The sequence below is a fragment of the Hoplias malabaricus genome, chromosome 11 (assembly GCF_029633855.1).
Source record: "Hoplias malabaricus isolate fHopMal1 chromosome 11, fHopMal1.hap1, whole genome shotgun sequence".
In the NCBI taxonomy this organism is placed as follows: Eukaryota; Metazoa; Chordata; class Actinopteri; order Characiformes; family Erythrinidae; genus Hoplias; species Hoplias malabaricus.
In genome coordinates, this window is record NC_089810.1 from 10524771 (window position 1) to 10551623 (window position 26853).

Genomic DNA, 26853 nt, shown 5'->3' on the forward strand with positions numbered 1-26853 from the left:
GTGGTGGGTCCAGAGCCTACCTGGAATCATTGGGTGCAAGGCGGGAACACACCCTGGAGGGGGCGCCAGTCCTTCAGAGGGCAACACACTCACATTCACTCACACACACACACCTACGGACACTTTTGAGTGGCCAATTCACCTACCAATGTGTGTTTTTGGACTGTGGGAGGAAACCGGAGCACCCGGAGAAAACCCACGCGGACACAGGGAGAACACACTACACTCCTCACAGACAGTCACCCAGAGTGGGAATCGAACCCACAACCTCCATGTCCCTGCTACCTGCTGTTGTGAAAGTTGTGAAATCATCAGAGGAATGTCATTTTTAAAACACAAAACTCTGGTTAAAGGCAGCTCAGTTGAGGCACTGTGGTGAGACATTTATGTATATGAATACATTTTCATTATCAAGTCCATGGTCTTGTACATTAAAATTCAAATATAGTAATGTGCCTTGGAAGCTCTCCATTATGTCACATGAGTGGGGACACTGGGGTTACTGTATGATTAGCATACATCAGCATTCACTACTCTCAAGGTGTACTTTGCATTATAACTAAAATCCTAGGAATAACCTTTCCAGGGTAAAAGAATTGGTAGAAGGGCCTGTACACATTCAAACCAGAGTTCTTATATTTAGACGTGTAGCATCTCATGAAATTGTCTTGAGCTGCTTACATTTTTACAATTAGCAAGTGTTCATCCATTCATCCACCCATCATCTGCTGCTTATCGAGGTCCGGGTCATGGGGTCAAAGAATCCCATAATCCTTTTCACTATCCAGCTCTTCCAGCGCTTCCAGGGATAGAGGCATGACCAGTCTAGTGGTAATGGTTCCAATATTTGGTGCATGTTGGACATGCCCAAATTACCTCACCAGGGAGGCATCCAGGAGCCATTTGCACCAGATGCCCAAACAACCTCAACTAGCTGCTCTCGGTATGGAGGAGCAGCAGCTCAACTCCGAGCCTGCCCTGGATGTACAAACTCCTCACCCTATCTCTAAAAGAGAGTAAGTATTCTGCAAGTTAAATGTACATAAATAAATGTGATCTTCATCAGGCAATAGATGTGGTCAACCATTTTACACAGCTCTGATTTAACAATGTGCAGACAACTCTAATGTTTATCTTCAGTACTGCTTAAGTTCGCAGGCACTTATGTCTGTAAAATACTGTACAATTTTATATTGACAAGTAGTAATAAGAAAGGCAGTTAAATATGAAATCAAGTGCATTTATTGGTTTTGATCCAGGAACCTTTATTATATATACATTGTTTACACAGGGTTTCATGAAGCCAACCATATGCATGGATTTGATCAATCTGATGGCTTTATCTCCCAGGTTTCTGACTACAGAAGGCATATATAAAATAGCTTGACATGTTTACTGGAGTTTTTAATGACTGATTGATTCCGTCTACTGGAACACAAACGCAGTGATGTGCTGTGTGTTATCTCTCCTCACCAGTATGTGAAGATTCCTGTACATGCAGGAGTATCACATCCCCGCCCCCCTGCAGTGATATGACCCATTTTGACACAGCTGGGCTTCTGCTGGGGACACACAGCACCTGCCAGGACGGTTTTGCTTGACCACTGCTTTACAGCTTTAATCTCTTTCAACAGTTCATATGGTAACATTTTGTCAGTCTTAAACCAATAGAAAATAAATTTATTTTTACTCTGAATCTGTTTCTCTTGTTTTTTTTTTTAATTGTACACATACATTGAATGGTATGACAATACCTGTGTTGAAATATTTTCCCTTAATGCAATATTAATGCACCATGAAATTCTAAATCTGTCGTTGTTTGATACAAGGTCACAATGAGAACCAATTTCAACAATCAACATTCACTTGCAAATGCTCAAACCTGCATGAATAGCTTCCAGTGTCCATGTGCAAACATCCAAAAGTGAATAAGCGCTCATTGTGTACACATCTTTGTAGAACAAATGGTTGCAGCCATTCTAGTGGTGTTTTAATGTTATTCCCAGATTTTTCCAAAGAGCTACCGTAGTATTCATCAAAAAGTGTTTTAGTGAAGCCTTGCACAATGTGCTATTGCATATTTTAGAAATGAGAAACCTTTAAACACTTACCATGAGCTATTCTCTATTTTTTTAAACAATAAAGAAACAGAGATGTATTCTTTGCAGAATAGAACTGGTTTGATTTGTTTTCCCTGTAAGATTCTAACAGAATATGCCATTGGTTTTCTTATGTGTTAAATTTATTAGTATTTAAATTAAGCATGTTGAGTTAGTAAAACTACAGCAGATGATATGGAGGATTACTTGGATTTTTACCTATGGTTACTTATGGGATATTTGAACAGGGGATGTCAGTTTTTTGAATATATGATACTAACAAGACACATGAGATATTGTTGTTTCTGTAAGCTAAAGAAAAAGTCTTAGCATTGGACAATGACACAGGCCAAGAATAAAATGTCCTAGTAACCAAGTGTGTTGTTTAAAACGATGATGAACAGTATTAAGTGTAGTTTTTTGTTGGCAGACGTCTCTTATGGCACACATTGTGGAACCAGTATCTTCATGAAGCTCCAGTTGACCCAGAGGCTTTTCTGTTTCCCAGATTTTTATGGAATGGTCTCAGCGCAGTGTCACCTTGCAGATGCTCTAAGGACGTGGTGTAAAGTCTTTAACATCAGCTTAGTGATGACGCCATTAAGCAATCAGGTACGCCAGTAAGGTTTTTGGCCTGGAATTCTCTTTCATTCAAATAGATGTTATAATCTCAAACAGATGCAGCTCAAGCAAATATGCCCAAGGCTTTTGGAACTCAGTCCACACTCAGGAGCACAGAGAACAGGTAACAGTGTTCAATCCCCTGTGGGGTACATGAGGTGAGATTGAATGCAGTAGACCCTTACACTCCATAAGTGTTGATGTTAATAGACAGAAAAAAATGGAGTGCTATATTTGTCATGGCAGAAAGAGACCTGCAGGAGAGGCATCTCTTAATAGCGTGACTCATAGTGGAAGCCACGCTGTGAGAGTTTGTGTGTGTGTGGTTTGTTCAGTCTGTGCATTATTTCCAGCTTTTTTATTCTATGCCTGTACTCAGAAACAGCCGTATCTGCACCTGCAGTGGGCTGTGCTGTTTTTGCTCAGCCTCTTAATGGTGCCATTATTTCTGTCGTCTGGGCTTTTCTTAGGTTTAGGATGAACTGGGTACATTTTGGCACATCTTGTGTAGTAAGAATATGTTTAAATGTAGATTTCATTCAGCATTCAATTGGAGCTGCATTTACCATTATTAAGAACGTAACATAACTGCGCTTTCTTTGTTTAACTCAGTCATAGCTTTAACTAATTAAATTTGAGCTTAAGATGGAGCCTTTCTGTGTTTAATATGACCACTGAATAAACACAGCTTTCATGTTTAATCAAACAGTAGAATATGGCTTTGGTTTCTTTGCTTAATAAAAGTCCAGCTTCAGATTTCTTATATTCTTATATTTTGCCTTTTAGTATTTAATTCACAGCTTAGTAGTTTTCATGTTAAAGCCATAGTCAGAAATAAATAAATCACCATCATATTTAATTTTCTGATTCTTTGTATTTTAAAACTGTTGCTTCAATTATATATATATTTTTTATGTTTAATTCAGTTTTAACTGTAGCTTCTGTTGTCACATTTAATTTAATTATACCTTCTGTCATTTTTATATTAATACTACAGCTTTCTAAGAGTATGTAAATCATATTTGTTGTGTTTTAATATGTTGCAGCTTCAGTTACTGTATTTAATAATAATATTGTTTGTAATTTCTCATATTTGGAGGAATGAGGCTGAGAATTGTGGGACATGATGATTGTATAAAACAATCCTGCCTCCTGCTGATCCACACTGAATTTCAGTGCAGCACAATAAGTGTCTTGTTGTCCTTGTCAAGCCCTTCAAACAAACCCTCAGGCTTTAGTCCACTCCAGATCATGAGGGAGGACAGACTGCCTACCTGTGTAAACTGTTTTTTTTTTACTCAGTGGCATCATGTGAAGTGGAAGTATAAAAGTGGGGCCATCATTTTTTAATTCAATCTTTTTTTAAGATTTAAGGGTCTCTCAATTTGTAATATTTCTCCTGAGGTCCATTTCCAGCAGCCTTTTTCATCCATTATCTATCCAGATTCTTCAGTTTGTTTCCCAGGAAGCTCAGTGGAAAGGAGCAAGCACTGCTTGTTTTGATCAAAAGCCGTTTAAGCCAAGTGTAGGTTTGTAAGTTCATGAGGGAAATTACTGTCTTTGCAAGGTGGGGACTGCACTGTAAAAGGGAGGGGCTTATTAAAGTGGGAGGACTTAAGGTGGCTTCCCAGACAGGTAGGAGATGAGTGCGGCAACGGCGCAGATGTAGGTAATGATGCCAAAGATGATGGAGAGGATGGAGAACCACAGAGCCTGGCGGGATGCCGTGCTGGCCCCCTGGAAGTCCCCTTGTGCCGAAGCTTTATTGGTCTGGACATGACAGATCGAAGAACAGTGGGGAAAAAAAGAAGGAACGAAAAGTCAAGGTCAGTGCAAGCTTTAGTTAGCATAGTGATAGACATCTCACTACTACCCCCCCCCGAGAGGAATTCATCAATCAGCCACAGCAGTATAGTCATTAATGTCCCTTTCACAGACTATGTGTAATCTGTGTATTATTCAATGTAATACGTTAATTCTTTATTCCTTTTTCGTCATGAATTATTTCGTCTTTTGTCACTAACTACTTGTCTTCAACAATAATCATGACTGTGGCTCCTTGTTATAACTTTAATTAAAACCTTAACAATTTCCATGAGAAAAGTAAAACAGGTCTGAATGCCTAGCCATACACAGCATTGTGAGATAAACTTGAGAATATTATATGAAATTGCCATTCTCTGCCTCCATCCCATTCATTTCAGGCCCCTGCTCTGAAATTAACTGTACCGGTAAAAGCAAGAATGATAAACAAATAATAAATAAATACAAGTTTCAGCTTGAAATAAAATTATCCGTCAACTAGGGTTTCCAACCTCCTAGGATTGACCTCAAGGGAAATAAAAGGGCTGCTAGAAGGATGAAAATTCAGGTTTTAAGATTATAAGTTGTTTATCTCAGCTTTGCCCTTATCATCAAGAGATCTCAAGTTCAAGTCCCGGTAATTACACTCCATATGTGGCTGAGAGTCCATGGAGATGCTAGCCAAACTGAGCATCTGTTAGCTGACATGACACAGTTGAGCAGTTGCATTCTCCTTAAAGCGTGCTGAGCTCCACTGACATTTCTAAAAGAAGTGGTTACTGGTTTCCCATGACACTAAGAAAACATGTTTGTTCACAACCCCAAAGTCCTTGCTACAGGGTGGAACTGGGGAACTGGTTATGACTAAAATAGGGGAGAAAATGAAGTTATATATATATATATATACATACATACAGGTGCTGGTCATAAAATTAGAATATCAAGAAAAAGTTGATTTATTTCAGTAATTCCATTCAAAAAGTGAAACGTGTATATTATACTCATTCATTACACACAGACTGATATATTTCAAGTCTTTAATTCTTTTAATTCGATTATATTTTAATTTGATGATTATAACTGACAACTAATGAAAATCCCAAATTCAGTATCTCAGAAAATTAGTATATTACTTAAGACCAATGCAAAAAGGATTTTTAGAAATGTTGGTCAACTGAAAAGTATATGAAAAGTATGAGCATGTACAGCACTGAATACTTAGTTGGGGCTCCTTTTAACTGAATTACTGCAGGAATGCGGCATGGCATGGAGTCGATCAGTCTGTGGCACTGCTCAGGTGTTATATGAGAGCCCAGGTTGCTCTGATAATGGCCTTTAGCTCTTCTGCATTGTTGGGTCTGGCGTATTGCATCTTCCTCTTCACAATACCCTATAGATTTTCTATGGGGTTAAGGTCAGGGGAGTTTGCTGGCCAATTAAGAACTGGGACACCATGGTCCTTAAACCAGGTACTGGTAGCTTTGGCACTGTGTGCAGGTGCCAGGTCCTATTAGAAAATGAAATCTGCATCTCCATAAAGTCGGTCAGCAGCAGGAAGCATGAAGTGCTCGAAAACTTCCTGGTAGATGGCTGTGTTGACCTTGGACAAACACCAGCAGATGACCTGTGACCTCAAACCATCACTGACTGTGGAAACTTTACATTGGGCCTCAAGCAACATGGATTCTGTGCCTCTCCTCTCTTCCTCCCGACTCTGGGACCTTGATTTTCAAAGGAAATGCAAAATTTACTTTCATCAGAGAATATAACTTTGGATCACTTGCAGCAGTCCAGTCTTTTTGGAAGCGAGACGCTTCTGACGCTGTCTCTTGTTCAAGAGTGGCTTCACACAAGGAATGCAACAGCTGAAACCCAGTCTTGCATACGTCTGTGTGTGGTGGTTCTTGAAGCACTGACTCCAGCTGCAGTCCAGTCTTTGTGACTCTCCCCCACATTTTTGAAAGGGTTTTGTTTCACAATCCTCTCCAGGGTGTGGTTATCCCTATTGCTTGTACACTTTTTTTTCTACCACATTTTTTCCTTCCCTTCACCTCTCTATTAATGAGCTTGGACACAGAGCTCAGTGGATAGCCAGCCTCTTTACAATTACCTTTTGTGTCTTGCCCTGCTTGTGTAAGGTGTCAATGGTCGTCTTTTGGACAACTGTCAAGTCAGCAGTCTTCCCCATGATTGTGTAGCCTAAAAAATTAGACTGAGAGACAATTAAAGGCCTTTGCAGGTGTTTTGAGTTAATTATCTGATTAGAGTGTGGCACCAGGTGTCTTCAATATTGAACCTTTTCACAATATTCTAATTTTCTGAGATACTGAATTTTGGGTTTTCATTAGTTGTCAGTTATAATCGTCAAATTAAAAGAAACAAACACTTGAAATAAATTAGTCTGTGTGTAATGAATGAGTATAATATACAAGCTTCACTTTCTGAATGGAATTACTGAAATAAATCAACTTTTTCATGATTTTCCAATTTTATGACCAGCACCTGTATATGGATTCTGGACTGCTGTCTGACAGTTAGCAACCCAATTCAACTGAAACATTTAACAGAAATGATCTTGAAAACTTCTTTCACAATCTCACTGCCTCAACACAAAAGTGGACGAGTCTGACAGACGTCCACAACAGTCTGCCAGACTGATTCTCTGGTGGCATAATCCTGTATATCTGAGTGTAATCCTGTGTAAACCGGCAGGTATAATTCCCTGATGTCTGCACTACTCACTAAACATCACCCCATGCCCTCAGCATCACTACAAATCTTGCCTATTGTCACAGTGCCTCACAAATTAGAATCATATACTAATTTCATCAAATATGTTTTAGGTACACTATATGTCCAAAAACATTAAAACACCCTGTACAATATGTGAATTTAGCTGATTTGCTGAAATAACAGACACTGTTCTTCTGGAAAGATTTATACAAGATTTTGGGACATTTCTGTGAGGATTTGATTGTAATCAGCTATAAAAAATTTACCCGGGTCAGGTGAAGCAGATGATTAGATATGGATCACAAACTACTCCAGCAGATTCCAAGACACTGGAGGAAGGATCAATAGTCTAAAAATGTTTCACTGCTCCATCAATCCTCAACTACACAACTTTTGGCATTGAGCATGGCTTCCTTAGACTCATATTCACGTGCTCCTGAACATCTGATTTCATTGTATTATTTTCAAGATTAACAACCTATGTGAGTAACTGAATGACTGTGTAAAGAGGCATCGCCTTAACATCTCTGAATTCACTAATGATAAGAAATGTCCATAAAGCTTTGGACACGTAATCAATATGTTTTAAATGGCTATATTTGAAATGGCTAATTATTTAAAAGAATTAAGCAGATAAGCAGTCATAGGGGACAGAATAGTGTCAGCACCTCAGACAAAAATTAAGGCCATTCTATCAAACATATAGTAGTATAACCATGTATTAATACATTTTCTGTGTTTTTGAATTAGCAGGATATTTGTTATGTGGATGGATGAAAAGTGTAATTAGAACTGCCATCCTGGGACGTGATTTATGATTCTCACTTTTTCCAGCCTTTTATTCTTATTGGATTTTCAGGCTCATTTATCTTGTGTACCACCTATCATTCTTTAAATATTTCATGGGAATAGAAGCACTTGAGTTTGTAATGTCCTTAATGATTCAGAGGATGAGGAAAGCAGTAGAACGATTATGAGTCCTTATAAACACTTCTGGCACCAATCAGTACAAAAGGCTAAGATACAAATCCACACTGAACATTATATTCATCAGTTAGCAAACCACTGCTCAGTGCAGATACAGTATGTGGCATCACAATAAATGCAAGGGATTTGAGAATAAAAAGGATGAATCCAGGAACAAGAAATCCAAAAAAAACCAAAAAACAGAGCATTGTCATTTACTCCAAATCTGTAAATTTTCACTCTTGCCAAGTCCAAATATCGTCTTGTTTCACTGGTCAGTTATGGTCTATCGAACAAAACCTTTTTCTATGTTCCGAATATATCTGGCCATACTAATATACCATACATATTTACCAATATTTATACACATAAACACAGAGTTAAGGGTTTTTACCTTCTGAGACAGGTAGAAGGCAGCAATGCCGAGTGGCCAGAAGCAGCAGAGCATAGAGAAAAAGGCCAGGCCCAGGTAATCTTGTGGGATCATGAGGGGAAAGTTGGTTTCACTGTCTGTGTCACTGAAGTCATCACTGGAAGAGTCCTGAGAGACAGAGACAGGATATTTAACTGGGGACAGAATATACTCAGTCTCTCCTATATGAAGTCATATATATTTAAATCATATGAGCAGCAAACTAACAAAAGTAACAGTATAGTAAGAACGAGAGTGCATTTGATAGCCTTTATGTGCTGTAAGAATGACAAACTTTATTAAAGGTTTTATTTACGTAGTCATAAACTAGATTGTAAAGTTTGGAATCCCTTGACAGATTAATACCTATTCATTTATGCAGAAACCAAAAGATATAAGGTTTTTGTAGCTCTGGATTATATTATTATTATAAAATCCCTTCTCAGTTGTGTACAAAATTCTTGCATTCTTGTGTGCATTAAATAGAATTGATGATATACTATAAAAAAACGGTGATTCCAAACCTTTGAATGAGAATCCTAAACCATATGCATATAATATGACTATCCGTGTGCGTGTATTGTTGCTGTATTTTTCAGAACACATCTGCCTGAACAATGAATAAACTTTGCTTGGCTCCTCTTAGGTGAAGTGACTGAATGAGGTTATGCCAAATGTGCACTAGCGGAGCTTGCCTTCGGGCGAGTCGTGACTCATGTTCCTTTAAAAGGAGCTACATTTTCAATCTGTCTCTTCCCCTTTGACCTCGTCTGAACGTTCACTCTGTTTCAGTCGTTCCCACAACAAATCTTCATTTCCTGCAGATGTGCTTCACGCATCATTGATCTCATATAACATGCTGCTGATTGTGTCTCGCTGAATGTGTAAAAAGACTCATTAAATCTACCAGAGAGGAAAAGTAAAAATTGAATTGCCATGTCGCAGTAAACCATTCAAATACTCTCCTGACAGTTTTAGTTTTTAAAGGTAGTTGATTACACAAGAAGGTTTAAAGACATGGAGGTTTACAGAGGACTGTTCCTCCAAAAGCATTTATTCTTTTCTATGTTTGTCCCCATAAACACATTCGTTTCTGAAGAAAATGCACAGGAGGCAAGATTAGGGACATTCCTGTTAGGAAATCCTCAATTTGAGTCTTAACTTAGGTTTTCTAAGAAATTGTGCATTGTAAAAGATTTTCCAACTCTCCTGTTACAAACACCTACTAGGTTCCTCATAGCAGTCTTTATGCTACATTTTCTAGTGCCCTTTTGCAGAGCAAATTTTAATAAATTTTACACTCAACCTCCTGGTAAGGATCAGTGCTGGGAGTCATAATGAACACAGCTGAAAGTCATAGGTAGTCCACATTTATTGCTTGAGTGTCCAATTTGAGTGGCCTTTTTTTTTGCAACCTTTCACATGTCTGCAAACGTATGCAGGCATAAGGTGGGTAAAGTTGTCCTCAGGTGTTCTGAGTCTGATCAGATGAGCTTGAAGTTCTACACTCTTTTGTCCTTTTTGAAAAGCATCCTTTAGAAACAGAAGCCTAGACTCATCAGAACTGATACATTATTTTATTTTCTGTATGCCAACGTGTGTCTTTAATTATTGTGCTGAAAATGCTGGGGACTGCTTAAGATTACACCTCCCATTGTTTGCCATGCCTTTGGATTTTTGAATTTAAAAGCTCATCCTTTCCTTCCGCTGCCTGTCCCACGTTGAAACACGACGTCTGTGCAATATCCCTGGCTTTATTCAAAACACAGGGCTTAACTGACAGATGTCTTATTTTAGCAGACAAGAAAGCAAAAGCATATTTAAGAGAGTGCACACACATTGAGTGACATCATGCTGCTTTAGCCGTCTTTGTTTTCAGGACAAAAATAGGACACAAAAAATAGGAATAGAACAAGCTGAAATAAGGAGTTACGCCAACTAATTCTGAACCGTTGATGGCCTTATGCTACAGTGGTGTTGACATACATGACTGAGCCTTGTTCAGTTTGCATTTTGGTGAGTCTGCTTGAAGAGATAACAGTAAAGCCATTGGTTCCATAGAAGCTTTGTGTTTGTGTATACAGTGTTATAAAGCTTGAGGACACAGTTTTTCAAAAATAGTTTCAAAGGTTCAAAACTACATTTTGGCTTAGTTTTGTAATATTGTCTGTAGAAAAAAATAGCAACTTTATTATGTGTAAATACAAATCATTAGAAATAAAACTTCATGGGAATAACAGTACTGTTAACAATAACAATACTGTTATTCTAACTTCATTAGAATAACAGTAATTGTATTAGAAAGAAATGGAAAATAAACCGAAGCCTCACCTCAAAGTCTGGCAGCAGGTCGTCCTCATCCTCCATGCTGTATGACACACTATGAATGTCTCTGGTTTCTGCCAGTAGCTTCCGCTCCAGAGGAGAACCAGGCCCAATATCAACAAAGGTGGTTTCCAAGTATTCCTTTGCATGGAGGCCCAGGGAATCTGCAGGACCCCAGACAGGTGCTGGAGGATAGAGAGACTCCAGAGTGCTGGGCAGGGAACAGGGGTCCAAAAGCTGCTGTTGCTGGACATCTGTGGAATTGCAGTAACTCTGCCACACCAGTTGGGGTGCTCTTTTTTCCTCTTCGCATCTCACAAAAGTGCCTTTGAAGAATCCACCCGTTTCGGCTGAGTGCTTGGGGCTGACGGCCAAAAGTGGGTGTTCGAGTTCATCCAGATTCTCCATTCTGCTTTGAGGAATTCAGACGAGGAGACGGCATTAACCAAAAACCTCACTCTGAGCGATCAGGCAGTCTCCTTTGACTGTGGCATCCAGATTTATTTGGCACTGGCCTTAGTGGCACAACAATAATCCAGTTTCTTTAATTTTTTGCATCCATTGTTCTTGGATCGCAGATACAAGCATAAATCATGACGGGTGAGGGAGGGGAGGCGTACGAAAGCCTTGACCCCACTCTCTGTTATGCTTTTTTCTTCTTCTAGCCCACCAAGGATGCGCCAGGAGAGCTGCTTTTTCTGTCCTTTTCTTAAGCTTCTCAAGCTCTTTCACATGTCAGGAGCTATTTGTTCCAGGCCATGACGGTCAAATGCAAAGCCTGGGCTACACATTCTCACATGATGGGTTGAATTCTGTGTCTTATAAATATGCTAATGTGCTTTGCTTTGCATGGAAAAAATGGAAGTCAATTCCAATGATGGAAAGCCTTGACTAGCACTGAAAACTTACTCCTTTATCATTCTACACTGATGCCAGGACAGCAAGGAGCAGAAAAGAGATTCAATTGCTTCCCTAAAGGGTTCAGGCTGACTATCTGTTCCAAGTGCTAATCAAAATTTATTATAATAGAGCTCCGTAGTTGGAGTGCACCCCTTTGAATTCCGAGCAGATAATTATGGCAAAAATGGGAATAACTAACCAGAACTATTAAAGGGGAATGTACATTTGTTATAAAAAATACATGCCTTGAGAATGGATCAGGAAAAAAAAGATGTGCTTGAAGACCACTGACCAAACACTGGCTTTTAAAAGAATTATGTCCTGTTCAAATTTCTGCAAGAAGTAAAACAACTTTTTGTTGCTTTTCTTTCCTGTACTGCAGAATGTTTTCAGAGTAGCCTGGGCTCCTTGCAGGAATAGAATCCTTTGGTCAGCCCGTCTCTTCGCTGCCCTTTCAGTTTGATGCTGGAAGGGAGTGTGATGATGAAGAATTCATGGTCCTCAGGTATTGATTTATGGCCTTGTATGAGTGTGCTGGCCGGAGCTCTCCTGTGGGACATGTATTTTTAATGCAATGTGCTCTCCTGGCCGGGGCTTTAGTCGAGTCCAGGCGCAAAGTTGTCTAGAGCTGTGGCTGATGTCTCTCTCTGGCTCTCTCTCCCCACTCTTGTCTCAGAGCTCTGTGCTGCAGTACCAAAAAGAGAACAAGGTCACATACAGTGTTTGTGTTTGTCCTACTCAGCAGTGGCTCTCAATAGACATGGTGGAATTCTAGGTCAACAATGCCCCAGTGAATCTGCGTCAGAAGACCGGACAATGACCTGTTATAATGAGATAGGAGGAATGACCATGCCAGAGAGTGTTTGCACAATTGTAGGACATTTGTTCTCAGTATGTGTGTAGTTTCCCACACTGGACATCATTTATGTAAGTACTACAGGGTAAAGTTGGAACAATTTATGACAGATGAAACTCGTAAAAACCTAAATGAAGCTAAAGGCGAAGGTCCTGAAAGCTGGATGCCTTCATATTGTGTATAACACTTTATACAATTTATATCAACTGTGTGTAAAAGAACAAGCACAGTACGGTATCTGCAGTTTGTAAGTGTTCATAATTATGTGGAATGCATCTGAAGACCTTGCACTTGGACAGGCATTTGTGTTCTATTCTGGGAACGTGGCTGACTAAAAGGTGAAACAGCTAAAGGTTAAAGGTCCATTTGTGAGGAGACTGAAGCTAAAATATTAGGACATCACTCTCTAAAAAGGGCTGGATGAATTCCAAACACAGGAAATTCACTGCTTTATCATTCCACCCACTTTCCCAAGCTTTTGGCCCCACTTCTAATCCATGGTGAGCCTCATGTCATCCGGTCGTTCCCTCACACTCTCCTTATTCTAGTCTCTAAAGCACTCACCTAAAAACACCAGAAAATCTGGAGCCCAGCCGAGTCAATATACTGGCAGACACTGAGAGAATGAGTGTGAGGGAGAATTCCCAGAACCCTTTTAAGCCAAGGTCTGCTGCCTTAGGCATGAATATATGTTTGACATAAACACTTGGTACAATGCCTGGTTATATAAGATATATGTTTCAAATGAGAGAGGTGTTTTATATAACCAGGCATTGGTCCAAGTGTTTATAATACACATACATCCAGGAGAAAGAGGGCTTGAGGCCACAAAACTTGACTTTACAAGCATTACATACTCTCTCTCTCTCACACACTATGACAGTTCACTGGCAGGGCAATACAGCGTCTGATCAATGGTTTCCTCATTCTCTGATGTCTGAGAGTTGTGTTCCCTCTTCAAAAATTTCCTACAGCTACTATTTATGTTTACTTTGATAGACGAACACATTTGTCATAGACATGAGTAAACTTTATGGATTGTTCGCTAGCTGCTCCTTTTTCCAATTTTATTCAGGGAAGCCCAGAAGTGAAGCTTCCTTTTACACCGAGTCTTGGTTAGGTTTCCGTGTTTCTTCCTCAAGGAATTCCCAGATATGAGACTTGTGAATGCAGATATGTAACTGATTGAGAATACTACACTTAGCCTATGCAGATTTAGATCCGTTTTTAGAAATAGAACGTAGCGTCTGCGGTACAGTGGCCCAGATCTTTGCTGTAGTTAGTGTCAAACTACAACAGATGTTAGTGTAAAATAAGTGTAAAATATTTACTTACAAGTTTAATGAAATGCTTTTTAAAAGCGTTTGTATGTACAATCTAAATTTAAAGACAATGTTGGCAATTCTGGGGAACTACAGTTATCTCTGGTTTGTTTATGTTAAGAAGTTCTATGTCTTTTAAGGTGGAACGGTATGTTTGCTGAAAAGCATAAATCTTCTTTGTACCTGGCCAAAATGCAACTGTACATTTCTATTCACTGTGTGAATTACCACCGAAACTCATTTGTAACTCAAGTTGTTAGATTTTTAAGCACTTTTTGTCAGCGTTTTCTTTCATGTAGTTAGCATTCTACCGAATTTAGAGTCAGACACACATTAAGTATAGTCCGTCAGTGTAAATATTACCCACTCATGGAGCAGGAATAAAGCAATCTTACTATCTTACAATTAGATATCTCATCTTGAACCAAGAGGAAAAATCTTCATTATAACAAAGCATTACTTTAACAAAGCTATATTAGTCATGGTTTTCCACTGATTTTATTTATCCTCTATGTTTTTCCATTTTTTTTTATTGCCTCTAAATCCGAATGTTTCATGTCAAAACGCTCAGAAAACCTCAGCTCTTTCTGTCAGTATTTGGCCCTAATGTCTGATGATAGAATGTCTGATCATAGTCAGTGGCAGATATGTGCCTTGTGTATTTCAACCCATCTCCATAGCCTTAAAACTCTGGACATTAGTCACATACAATCTCACAATAATATGGCGTCATATATGTGCAGTATTATATTAATAAAAATATTGATAAACAAAGAATGTGATGTGGAACTATGATGCTAATACATTGTCAAAAGTTATTAACCTCAAGTTAGTGGGCTAAGCCATCTGGTTACAGAGATGTGTATGATTTCCCTAGGTGTGTCAGTAACTTTGGCAGGTGGGTCCCTTGGGAGTCTAAAGGAAGAGGTTTGGTCCTTGCTAAGTCTCAGAGAGGAGAGCTGTCTCTTGCTTTCTCTCCACAGTCGGCGCTCCGTCAGTCGGATCTGAGAATCCAAAGTGACAGCGAAGACTGACAGCCACCTGCAGCGAGAGGAGACATCTGTCCCTCATCTCTAACCTTTACCTGTCCACCTGTCTTACTACATCATCGCTGCACACTTACTTCACAACCAGATTACTGATCCACAATGGACTCATTTATATTTAATACGGGTTGTGCTTAGTGACTAAAGTGCTCAAAGCTAAAAACTGGAATGAGGGGTTCAAAACAACAAAGTGACAGATGTTCATCTTTTGCACTTGAGCACACTTGTGTCTATGTGGCTGTGTACCATCAAATATACCTGTTTCCAAATGCTGTGTAAATCCTTCCCAATGGAGAAACGGGGGACTACATACATTTTATTAAACTACATATTATTATGGTTCATATTAGAAGAAATGTTGGATGACTTTTGGTTATAAAGTGAATATTTTCATTTTGTATCTGCTCAAGGTCTGTCCTTCGCAGGCATTGTGGAAACAATGTGGAGCAATGATTGTTGAAGCCTCTGTGTGCTCATCATTTCAGGCTTTTCAGGTGAATGACACAATTTATGGCTGAAATAAATTTCATGCTGACACAAGCTTTTTTTCCCCTCAAATCTTTTGATTGTGGCGTATGACTTTGCAGACAGGTTGGGGGGATGACAGACAGGTATAGGCTGGTTTTACACAGCTTTTGGAAGTGAGAGTGTGTATTTTTTTTCTGTGGTTTTTAAAAACGGATGCATGGATGACAGATAACAGCAAGTCGTGAATACAAAGGCAGGTGAAAGTGGTTTCTTGCTTTCAGAGATGAGTTCACGGGCCGCTTTAGCTAGACTTTCCACCAGAGCTCCGAAATCACGTGAACAGCTCATTGTGTGATGTTTTGCCTTTTCATTTGATCAAATGGAGCTTGGCGAGTGGCTGAATTTACAGGCTCTCTGTTGACTGAGCACACAATGTGCTGTGCAGCTTATTTCTGATTCCCCGCTCCTCCGTTCCTCTGGGTGTTATGAAAAGATCCCTGCAGCTGTTGCTATATTGCGTTAGCATCTACATTTCTGTGGGAGGGAAAAGCCTAATGTATATTTCACCTAGCTGTGGGGTATCTGAGCAGCTTCTATTAGTGAAGTGCTCAGCAAGGGTCCGTGAGTAGGCTGAGTAATTACTGGCTGGATGCTGGAGCCTGCACTATTCAGACTGCTGCTGCTTACCTCCATCTCCATCTATTTCTTTTATCTGCCTCTTGAGCCCTCCTCCTCAACATAGGTGGAGGCCAGCAATGTTTCATGGACACAGCTAACCAGTAGCTGCCCGCTGTCAACATTAATTTCCCATTAATAAAATACACTGTATGTTTCTCCTTTCATTCTAGTAATACTTGAGTTTCCATAATGCATTTTAAAATATGTATGAATTTTAATCTAACAATATCAGTGTAGCAGCATTCAGCTTTACAGACTGCTGCAGCACAGCTTTAAGCATATTTATAAAACATGTACCAATGGTTACAATCCTGGCTAACAGACAGAATTTGCCATGGCATCATCATTTCTTTTTTTCTCCAGGTTTATCACCATTCCAGCAAAGGACGACCCCTTTATATTGTGCACACAATCATGGACCAAAAAGTTTTTGGGCACTCAATATGATTGAAAGTGGCAATTCCTCAAAAACCCAGTAAAGATATTACTGAAGCATATGGAGGTGAGCAAATGGAACAAGTTTCCAGCCACATATGAATGCTAAACAGGTTCATTTGCATAATGGTGACTGACCTCTAGTGTTATTTTTAGTGAAGGTATGCAGAAAATATAAATCAAGGGAGTGTTTTGACCTAGAAATGGGGTACAAAACAAAAATCAACACCAAATTGCACCTGAAAGCCTGTACATTAATCCTTTTACAAAGACACAAAACTCCTTCTTTATATAAAAAATAAAAATACACATTAGTGTAACATTTATATTACAGTTAGATTTGACCATTTCTATTCAATCATCATGAAACATTCACCCAATGGAAAATGGTCATTTTCAAATGGAGTAAAAAGAAAAACACAAATACTACAGACTCCATTTGTTTAAATGAAATTTTAAAAAAATTGTTTGGTGATAAACTTATGTGGACCAGCTCATCCGAGCCTCCCCCTCTCTCCCTTTACTGCCAACCCCCCGTCGGGTGGGGTCCAGCACTGAGGCACTCAGGTTTATTGAACCCCCAAGCTCAACCCCACTAGAGGAAAAAGCCTGCTGTCAGCTGCATTATAGCTCCTCCTCCCTCTCTCTCTGATTACAGTCTCCATCACAAAACACACACACACACACACACACACACACACACAGGACGAAAGAGGCCGGCAAGGACACACCATCAAATCACCTTTGACAATTTTATAGAGAATTTCTCTCTCCCTCTCTCTCCATATATATATTCTCCATGTTTACTATTCCTTTCATTGTCTTTCATCTCTTTACATTCTGCATTGGTTTTTTCTTTTTGTCATTCCTCTTACTTTGTCATATACTTTTCAGTCACATTTTCTCCCCCTCCTTCTGTATATGTCCTTCTATGTCTCTCCCATTCTCCTTGTGTTTGACCCCCCATTCACGTCTGTTTTGCCTGTCTCTCCTTTTTGAAGCACTCAGCTCTGGTTTTATTTCATGGTGAGAATGTCACATTAGAAAAGGCATGCGATTATCTTGCTGACATTTGTGAGTGTGTATTTGCACTCTGTGCTGATATCCCTTATGTGGATAAGCCTGCATCGCATGCAAAAAATACACTACACTAAGAAAAATACACTACACTAAACAAAAGACCAATAACTGAAGGCTATAAATAAGGAGTGTGTTCCCTTTACCTCCACTCCAGCTCACCTCAAAGATACTAGAGCTTCATCACTTCAAAGAACACAGTTCCACCATTCCTTTTAGCTTATGTTTTACTTTGAGCATAGTGACCTTTGATGTTTTTTTCTCTTTCCCGAAAAGTCACCACGTTTTGTTCCAAAACACACAACACGCAAAGATACCTCAGATTCCTTCCAAACACAAAACTCATTATCACAGCTCAGAAAATCCTGTGTGCCAGTGTAGAATGTGATTTATAACACTGATAGCTCAGGTTGTGTTGTGAAGTCTAGCTGAGCGGAATAGCAATGTACTGGCCTCATTTATAGCTGTCCTGACCAAGTGTGTCCCCAGCAACAGTCAGGAACACAAATGGAGAAGGGCTGGGCATTGCTCATTAGAGGATAAATGTGTGCGCTCTGCTGTAGATCAGTGATTCTATACCTTCATGTGATTAATGGAGCACAGCCTGATTGACCAGCCCTGCGCTCCACTGAACTGCTCCACTTGTATCAAGCAGCTCTGGTAATTCCTCCACACTAATGCCCCCAGTCTGGCTGTGTCACATTACAACCCGACGGAAGATGTATAATTCCCTTCAAATGACATTCTAATGAAGAAATGAATTCAGAGCGAGACGGAAGTGGAGGGAAGGGATTTAAATAAAAACCCAGTACCCAGTTCATGTGTCTGGAAATGAGGTCATTAATCAGTTACCTCTCAAGTTCACTTATTCACTCTCTCCCTTTCTCTCGTGCACGGGCTTCTGTGAGCTGACATATGCACTTAGTGTTTCGGAGAAGCCATTTGTGCATTTCTTAGCACTGGGTGATTTCCCTTATCCCTCAGGCATCATCACTTTCTACACAGCTGTGTCAGAGAGATAGAGAGAGACAGAGAGAATGAGACAAAATGCACAGAGAGAGAGAGGTGTGTGTGTGTGTGTGCAAAAACAGTGATGTTAAAGCTCACCTCCAGCAAATTCTATTAAATTATTATTTTTTTACTTTTGCATGGCATTGGCAACAAACATCTCTAATGTAAGTCCACATTATGGGAGCAAATACGGACCTAATTAAATCTGCTGTACGATCTGTCAGTTATTATCTATCATATTCATTATTGGTCTGTTTCTGATTGTAGGACCATTCTCAGCAGAGCAGCGACACTGATACTGTGTCTAGTCTTTGTATAAGTGTATCAGACAACAGTGCTACTGGTGTCACTGCTAGATTGGGAAATGTTCAACGCCTCCAAAAATACATACAGAATGAAACATGGAACTGTATAACAGCAAGGTGGACAGTTTGGTTGTGTACATATGTCCTTAACATTCATTCATTCATTATCTGTAACCCTTATCCAGTTCAGGGTTGCGGTGGGTCCAGAGCCTACCTGGAATCATTGGGCGCCAGTCCTTCACAGGGCAGCACAGACACACCTACGGACACTTTTGAGTCGCCAATCCACCTACCAACGTGTGTTTTTGGACTGTGGGAGGAAACCGGAGCACCCGGAGGAAACCCACGGAGACACAGGGAGAACACACCAAACTCCTCACAGACAGTCGCCCGGAGGAAACCCACGCAGACACAGGGAGAACACACCACACTCCTCACAGACAGTCACCCGGAGTGGGAATCGAACCCACAACCTCCAGGCCCCTGGAGCTGTGTGACTGCGACACACTACCTGCTGCGCCACCGTGCCGCCCATGTCCTTAACAAAAAGCCTTTATTTATTCAGCATCAGTACTAACACTAATATAAGGCCAGCTTTCATTTCTTTATGCAGTTGTATTTAATTGTATATAAAAGGCATAAGTAAATGCTGGCAAATGTCAGTAATGGCATGCTTTCATGGTTGTAATAGATCACTTCCTTATTGACATGCATAGTACTGGACTCACTAACGAATGCCTGGAAGCAGATCGATTCTCAGATATTACTGAAGGACTGAAAAACAAATTTAAAAAAGTGTAGTAAAGTGATATATAACATAGAAACTGCATATACCACGTGTGCAGAAATAAATGCTGGAAGGTAAACGGCCTGTATATGATAAATTCCCCCTCGTGGAGTGCCGCACTAGGGTGAAGAAATGTGGAATCTGCTTATACTGCAAATTGTGCTCCTGCTGGAAAAAGTCACAGAACAGTTTCAGGGGATTGGACACTTGCTACACTCGCAGCTTTGATAAAGAAAGTGATCTTTTATCTTGAGCCTTTAAACGGGCGATGACATTGGCCTAGTTGCTAGGCATTTTCCTTCACAAGAGATCAGGAAATGTAGGTGTCATTCTCAGACAATTTTCAAATGATTTTAATGTTCTGCTTCCACTGGGCAATTCATGCAGAAGTGTAAAGGAAATCCTTACGAGAAACTTTCATAAAAAGACTCTCTGAACTGATAAATTCATAGGAACAAATCCCCCTAAGGGTTCCCAGCATGGCCAGAACACAGATGACCCCATTTACACTCAAATTTAACAATAAAATAATAATAATATGAAAGAAATGTGCTGTAATTCTCATTCAAGTACGTTTAGTTTTCCAATGACATTGTGTTGGCAGAAGTGGGTTATAGTTAGATTAACAGTTGGTTATTTTGGTTATGCCCCCCCCAGGTTGGTCCACTTTGTAGGTGCAAAATCAGAGACTGTAGCTCTTCTGTTGCTTCACAGTTTGTGTTGGTCATCCTCTAATCCTTCATCAGTGTTCACTGGAAGATGCCCACATGACAAGATTGGACACCTACCTTAATGCTCTACACTGAGAAGGTAAAGTCAGAGAAAGCAATCCATCTGTTACTGTAGCGTGTGTTAGTCAACCTCTAGCCCGTCATCGGTGATCAGAGAGTACGCTGTACACAGGACACTGTTGACGATATCTGTTTGATATTTTTGGTTGGAGGACTATTTTTAGTTTACTCTCCTCTTCAGTCGGGAAGACACAGCATTAATGATACCCGCAAAATGTTTTAATTTTGATCCAATGAACACTACAGAATCACGTCTGGTTTTAATGCGTGCAATCGAAAGACCTGAAGATCACAGACAACATTGGTTTTCAGTCTTGTCAGTTGCATAGAGTGATTTCTCAGGATTCCATAAAGCTTTCAGTGATATTATGCACTGTAGACGATGAAATCCACAAGTTTTATCTTAAAATTACACTGAGAAATCTTTCTGACGCACTGTGAATCCTTTCAAAATTTACTTCTAAAAGCCTCTACCACTCTGGGGTGGTATGTTTATATTCAGTGAGGTAACAGGCTTGTTGCTAATTAAATTAATTACTTGTGAGTTCCAACAGGTGAGTTTTTAAGCATTACAACATTTTACCAGTCCTATTTTTCCCCTTTACAACATTTTGAAATATGTTGCTTTCTTCATGTACAACAGCAATTAGATTAAATAAATAAAATAAAAATTCTAAATTTGATATCATTCTAGCATTTACAGTTAAATATAGGGTTTTAATAATTTGCATGTCACTGCAATCTGTTTTAATTTATATACCTTTAAATGTCCCAACTTATTTGGGTTGTAGATTCACACACATACAATACAAGCAAGATCAGTGTTTCCAATCATCTATTATTCACTTATTGATCCAATAAAAGATCACTGTAAATAGAAAAAGAGAAGTCTTTAAAAGTGTATGTGAATGTCGCACAAGTGAATGAGATCTGATCACTACTGCAGAGAGTGTCTATTGTCTATATGGATTTTCTAGGGTGTTATTCTGGTTTAACGCGTTCATTGATGAATGCAAAGTATATAGACTGCTTCCTTTTGGGGGCTGAGGATGCTTATTAAAAGGAACCCCAGCTGGTAAAACATGTAAGCCTTAATATGATGGAATTACTCTAAATTATTAAAATATGAGTAATTCAAATTTTTTTTTTTTTTTGGGCAAAAATCCCACAACATGACCATTATTGTTGTTGCAGTGCACACTGGGTAGTGACGCCAATGGTTGAAGTGGTAGTGGACCTTTGTTCTTGAACATAGAGCACTCTGCAGCCTATTCAGTTTGAGCCAAAACACAGTGTTTCTGAAATCAGTGACAACAACACACACCAGAAGAGTCAAAATGATTATGAACATATGCCTATGGACAGGAGAGTGGAGCATAAACGGCTGGTGTTGTTGTGAAAACTGTGTGCCTTTGTTCACGGAGAAACACACCTACAAATTGTCCATTGTCGATCCATAGCTGGCGATTTGCCTGATTCCTCCATGACTGTTGAAGCTGTATTTTCACTTTAGGGTCCATTAACGAGGCTGAGCATCGAGAAGAGAATCCAGTGTTTGTGTTTAGAGTGGTTCACACTCCATATTCTGGGGCTTTAGGATCCCTATATGGGAAAATTGTGACCAATGCGTTATCTTTTAGCATGCACTTAAAACCAAAAGCGTCAGTCCAGTTTATCAAACGTTGTGGTCTACTGATTGAAATAATTGCCCCCAGACTGAAGTAACGAGAGTAAAGCCAAGGGGGTTTATGAAGCTGTGTTCTCCACTTGATGCTTTCCAAATTTTTCTGCTGTTTATCTTTGGGAATGCTGTGAAATCTAAAATCAGCCTTTCCTGTGCCCTTCGACTGGAAAAGGCATACAACCGAAAATGTGGCATGACTCTCTTTAAGGCAACATTCAAGTTCAATGCTCTGTAACTACTTGGCATCATCTATCAAACTGGCGTTGTGAGTCGGAAATGATACTTGTGTTCATATGTCAAATAAAGATGGTATTTAATATATTTTTTAAATAATTAAGAGTACTTCCATTATAAAAAGGTTGACGTTTTCATGTCTGAAGGAGAGGAATAAGTGAACATGCAGTCAGTTCTTGTCAACACACACACACAGACACACACACACACACACACACACACAGACACACAATCAAACACTCCTGTCCTTGTGGAATGTTTCTGTATCCTGTATGACTTTTCCCAAATCCAACACTAATCCTAACCTCAGCAACAGAAATATCAGCTCTTACCCTTTCTAATGAAAGCTGCCATTTTCAGAAAAAAAAACACAAATACTTTGAATATGCCTAAATATTTCCATGAAAATTGGTACTCATATGAAACAAAACATCTGTATTATGTTATTGGAATTTGGTGGATGCTCTTTATCCATCAAGCCTATTATATTAGGAGTCACACCCTAGGACTGTTATTGTTATACTGTGTTGAGAGCTAAACCCTCATCTAAGGAAGCTCTAAAAGCGCTTTCCAAAAACAAAATGAGTCCTTTGTTTGTTGCTAATGGGGCTGTTTGTAACTGGGATAGTAATGTTCATTCCCTGTGTTTCTGGGTGTATTACCCTGCTGAAGGAGGCAAGCCATTGCCGTAAGGAGTAGCCTGCATCAATGTTTTATGTAGGTGGTAAGTGGTAAATGTCAAATTAACATCCACATTAAAGCCAAGACCCAAAGTTTCCCAGTACAGCACTGCCCAGAGCATCACACTGCCTCCGCTAGTTTACCTTCTTTCCATAGAGTTAGTTGCTACCACCTCCTCCCAATGTAAACAGTGCACAGATCTGGCCTTCCACACTCTATAAGAGAAGACATCACAGACCAAGCCACCAACTTCTACTGATCCATGGTCTAGTTCTGATGCTCATGTGACCATTGAGGTGCTTTTGGTGATGGACAGGGGTCAGCATGAGCCCTCTGTTCAGTCTGCAGCCACAACAGTATCGTAGAAAGCATACATTTTTCAACAATATGAACTATAGGTCTTTTGTGCAATCAGAGCAGACGGACTAGCCTTCACATCAGTGAAATTTCGGCATCCATGACCCTGGAAGCAACCCAAAATCCCTGCTGTTTTGGAGCTGCTCCCAACTAAATATTGGGATCATAATAATTTGGCCCTGGTCTAATCACTCTGAGACTTATGATTGGCCATTATTCCTGCGTCTAACAGACCACCTTCAAAAATTACAAACTGATTGTTCACATGCTGCATAATACATTCCACACATTGACAGGTGCCACTGTAAGGAGATAATCAATGTTATTCACTTCTACTGTTTGTGCTTTTAATCTTTTAGCTGACTGCGTGCACACAAACACACACACGCAACACACACACACGTCCTGAAATTACATTTTTGGCATAACTGAATCTGAATTTCACATATTTAACTGAAATATCCAGCCACTAGTTAGTGGGGAAAAATAGGTACACATTTAAATAGCATTTATACCGCATTTAAAATTTGTAGAAATGTTGTCTTATTTTTTACAGTAGTACAAGAATCTTATGTTAAATATATACCATACTTTATTTTTAATATCCAATAAAATCCCTAATGCGCCTCTGCATAATATGGATGAAACTCACATCAGCAAATTTCATACCTATGATATAACATTGATATATATTTTTAAAAAATAACACGTGCCTCAATTATTGCACTTAATACAGAAATATTTCAGGTCCTCCTTGTAGCTGAAAGCCGGATATAGATGGGGCTGAATGGATTTTGATAAATTACATCATCATTATCACTGCAGTCACATGTAGGACATGATAGACTGCTAATTGTTTATCACCCACGCTGAGTATCTCGCTAGCTCATGGGGAGCAAGGAAACAGCAGGCGTGGGACACACACATACACAAACTCACAGAGTACACACACAGAATGGTGTCCTTCCTCAGCACATTTTATACTAGTAATGCTATTCAGCTGAATGGAAGGGAAATGAGACCTGACTGTCCTTAAGCGGAGTAATGCGCACACACCATATGCAATAAAATAATCACCTTTTCATTGTAATCTAAAAGTATGGTTTATGAAAGTGATTACAGATATGCGGTCCATATCTAGGCAGATTTGTGGCACTGTGTGTGTATGAAAGCTTAGAGGTGAAGCCAGGCATGGGGCGAACATTGCTGCATAGCGTTATATATACATTTATGGCATTGATATTGTGAAATACATGGTAGTGTAGTTTACTTTATTATCATTATTGTGTGATTATAAATCTGATAATTACATAAACATAATTGCTTAAAATTCCCCAAATAAATGTTCTCATTGAACGCAACGTGCACAAAATAACAGCAAACACTCTGTTGCCCTGCTGCACAGCAATTAATTGAACAATAGAGATGGACCTTTCTGTTTGGTGAGAGAGCAGTGTTTTCTGAAAGAAATGCAGCATCGGCATCGCTGCCAAGACCATCCTCACTGCTGCAGAGAAACAATCACCACAAAGCTGTGTGTGGGGTAATGACTATGGACCCAATGCGCTGCTGTTACACCAAACTTACACTGTGTTTGAGCGAAGACAATGAAAACAATGGCTGGATTTACACGAGTAACGTTAAGGTTTTACCAACACAAAATAATAAACTTAACAGAATGACAAAGGATATTTATTGGGCTTCTTTCCCATAAACAATACGTGAATAAACTACAGCAATACTACAAGCTTCCTATTTATTGTCATAGTGTACTATAGAAATCGTACAGTTGAAAATAGCAGGTCATAGTGAGTAAATGTGTAAACAAAGATTTGGGACAAAATACAGTAACTCAATTAAAATGTCCAACTGAAAATAAGTTCTAATCCTCTACAGAGCACATTCTTGTAATTCTGGTGTACCTTTGAATTCACATTTACTGTTTATTTAAAAACAAACATTATAACAGAATAAACAGCCCTAAATATCATATGTTCTTAAAGACAAAGGTGCCACAAAAGGGTCTTTGCAAAATCCCATAAAAGGACCACGTTTTGTTGGTTTAAATTGAACTGTTGAAGAGAAGTGTGACTGTGGTGAACCTTTTAAAACTTTAAAGATAACTGAAAGGTCCTAGAAAGACCAGGAGAGAACCTTAACCGTTTAAATATTCTTCATCTTTTTTTTTTCCAAACGCGGTTCTTTTTAATGTCAACCTACCCTCCGTCTCTCTAACGTTCATATTTCAAAGTGGTCTTTTATACCCAAGAACTTTTGAAGGGAAACCTCTTAAATTCCAAAAGCTCTGTAACTGTTTGCTTTTAAAAAACCTACAGCACAATACACCATTACGTCATTCAGACATTAACAAATGTTTATTATTAAACACGCGCCTGTGACACTCAGTCAGACTCACCTGTGTCTCTTAAAGCGGGCACTGTGATGGTTTCTGATCAGTCCGTTTCTTTGGTCAGTGCAGGGTTTACTGTGACTCCACTCTCCAACAGCTGTACACTTTCTGATTCCCCTCCGTGTGTTTGTTGGGGGGAGTACGCTGTTGTGATCACACCAGGCTCCTGTCAGAGCCACGCTTACTCTCTCTCTCTCTCTCTCTCTCTCTCTCTCACACACACACTCTCTCTCTCTCTCACACACACACACACACTCTCTCTCTCTCTGGGAGCTCGCTTTCTCGGGAAAGGAACAGCTCTCTCTTTAATCCGGTTAAAGCTGGGTATTTATTTCACCGGTGCCGTGTTTAAGTCGCTTCGCTAAGACTTTTTCGAACTACTGCGATCATCTCTCTCTCACTTGCTCCTTTGCTATTCCAGCTCTGGGTCCTAGTGCCCATCAATACACACCGGGCCTTAGAAAATCCCCCTCCCCCCTCTACATTTGTCTCCGTTTCATTTACTGTTTTTCTTTATCTTTGTTTTTCTCCACCCGTCTCTCTCTCTCTCTCTCTCTCTCTCTCTCTGTCTGTCTATGTATTGTCATGACAGTATTGAGTGTAATGTTACCAGAGCATACGAATAAGGAAAACATGGCTATGTAAGAGTGTAGCACAGTGGTGTAGCAGGTAGTGTCTTAGTAACACAGCTCCAGGGACCTGGTGGTTGTGGGTTCGAGTCCCACTCCGGGTGACTGTCTGTGAGGAGTGTGGTGTGTTCTCCCTGTGTCTGTGCGGGTTTCCTCCGGGTGACTGTCTGTGAGGAGTGTGATGTGTTCTCCCTGTGTCTGTGCGGGTTTCCTCCGGGTGACT

At 39.7% G+C, this 26853-nt stretch overlaps 1 protein-coding gene across 1 annotated transcript; it reads right to left on the reverse strand.

Annotated features, from left to right (window-relative positions):
* Positions 1 to 1244: 1244 nt before the first annotated feature.
* tmem91 (transmembrane protein 91) lies at positions 1245 to 26392 on the reverse strand. Its single transcript, XM_066684231.1, has 4 exons — positions 26008 to 26392; positions 10966 to 12544; positions 8617 to 8763; positions 1245 to 4490 (listed from the first exon to the last, which is right to left on the reverse strand). The coding sequence occupies exons 2-4, from the start codon at positions 11365 to 11367 to the stop codon at positions 4335 to 4337; spliced, it is 705 nt and encodes a 234-aa protein (XP_066540328.1). The 5' UTR covers positions 11368 to 12544; positions 26008 to 26392; the 3' UTR covers positions 1245 to 4334.
* Positions 26393 to 26853: the final 461 nt, after the last annotated feature.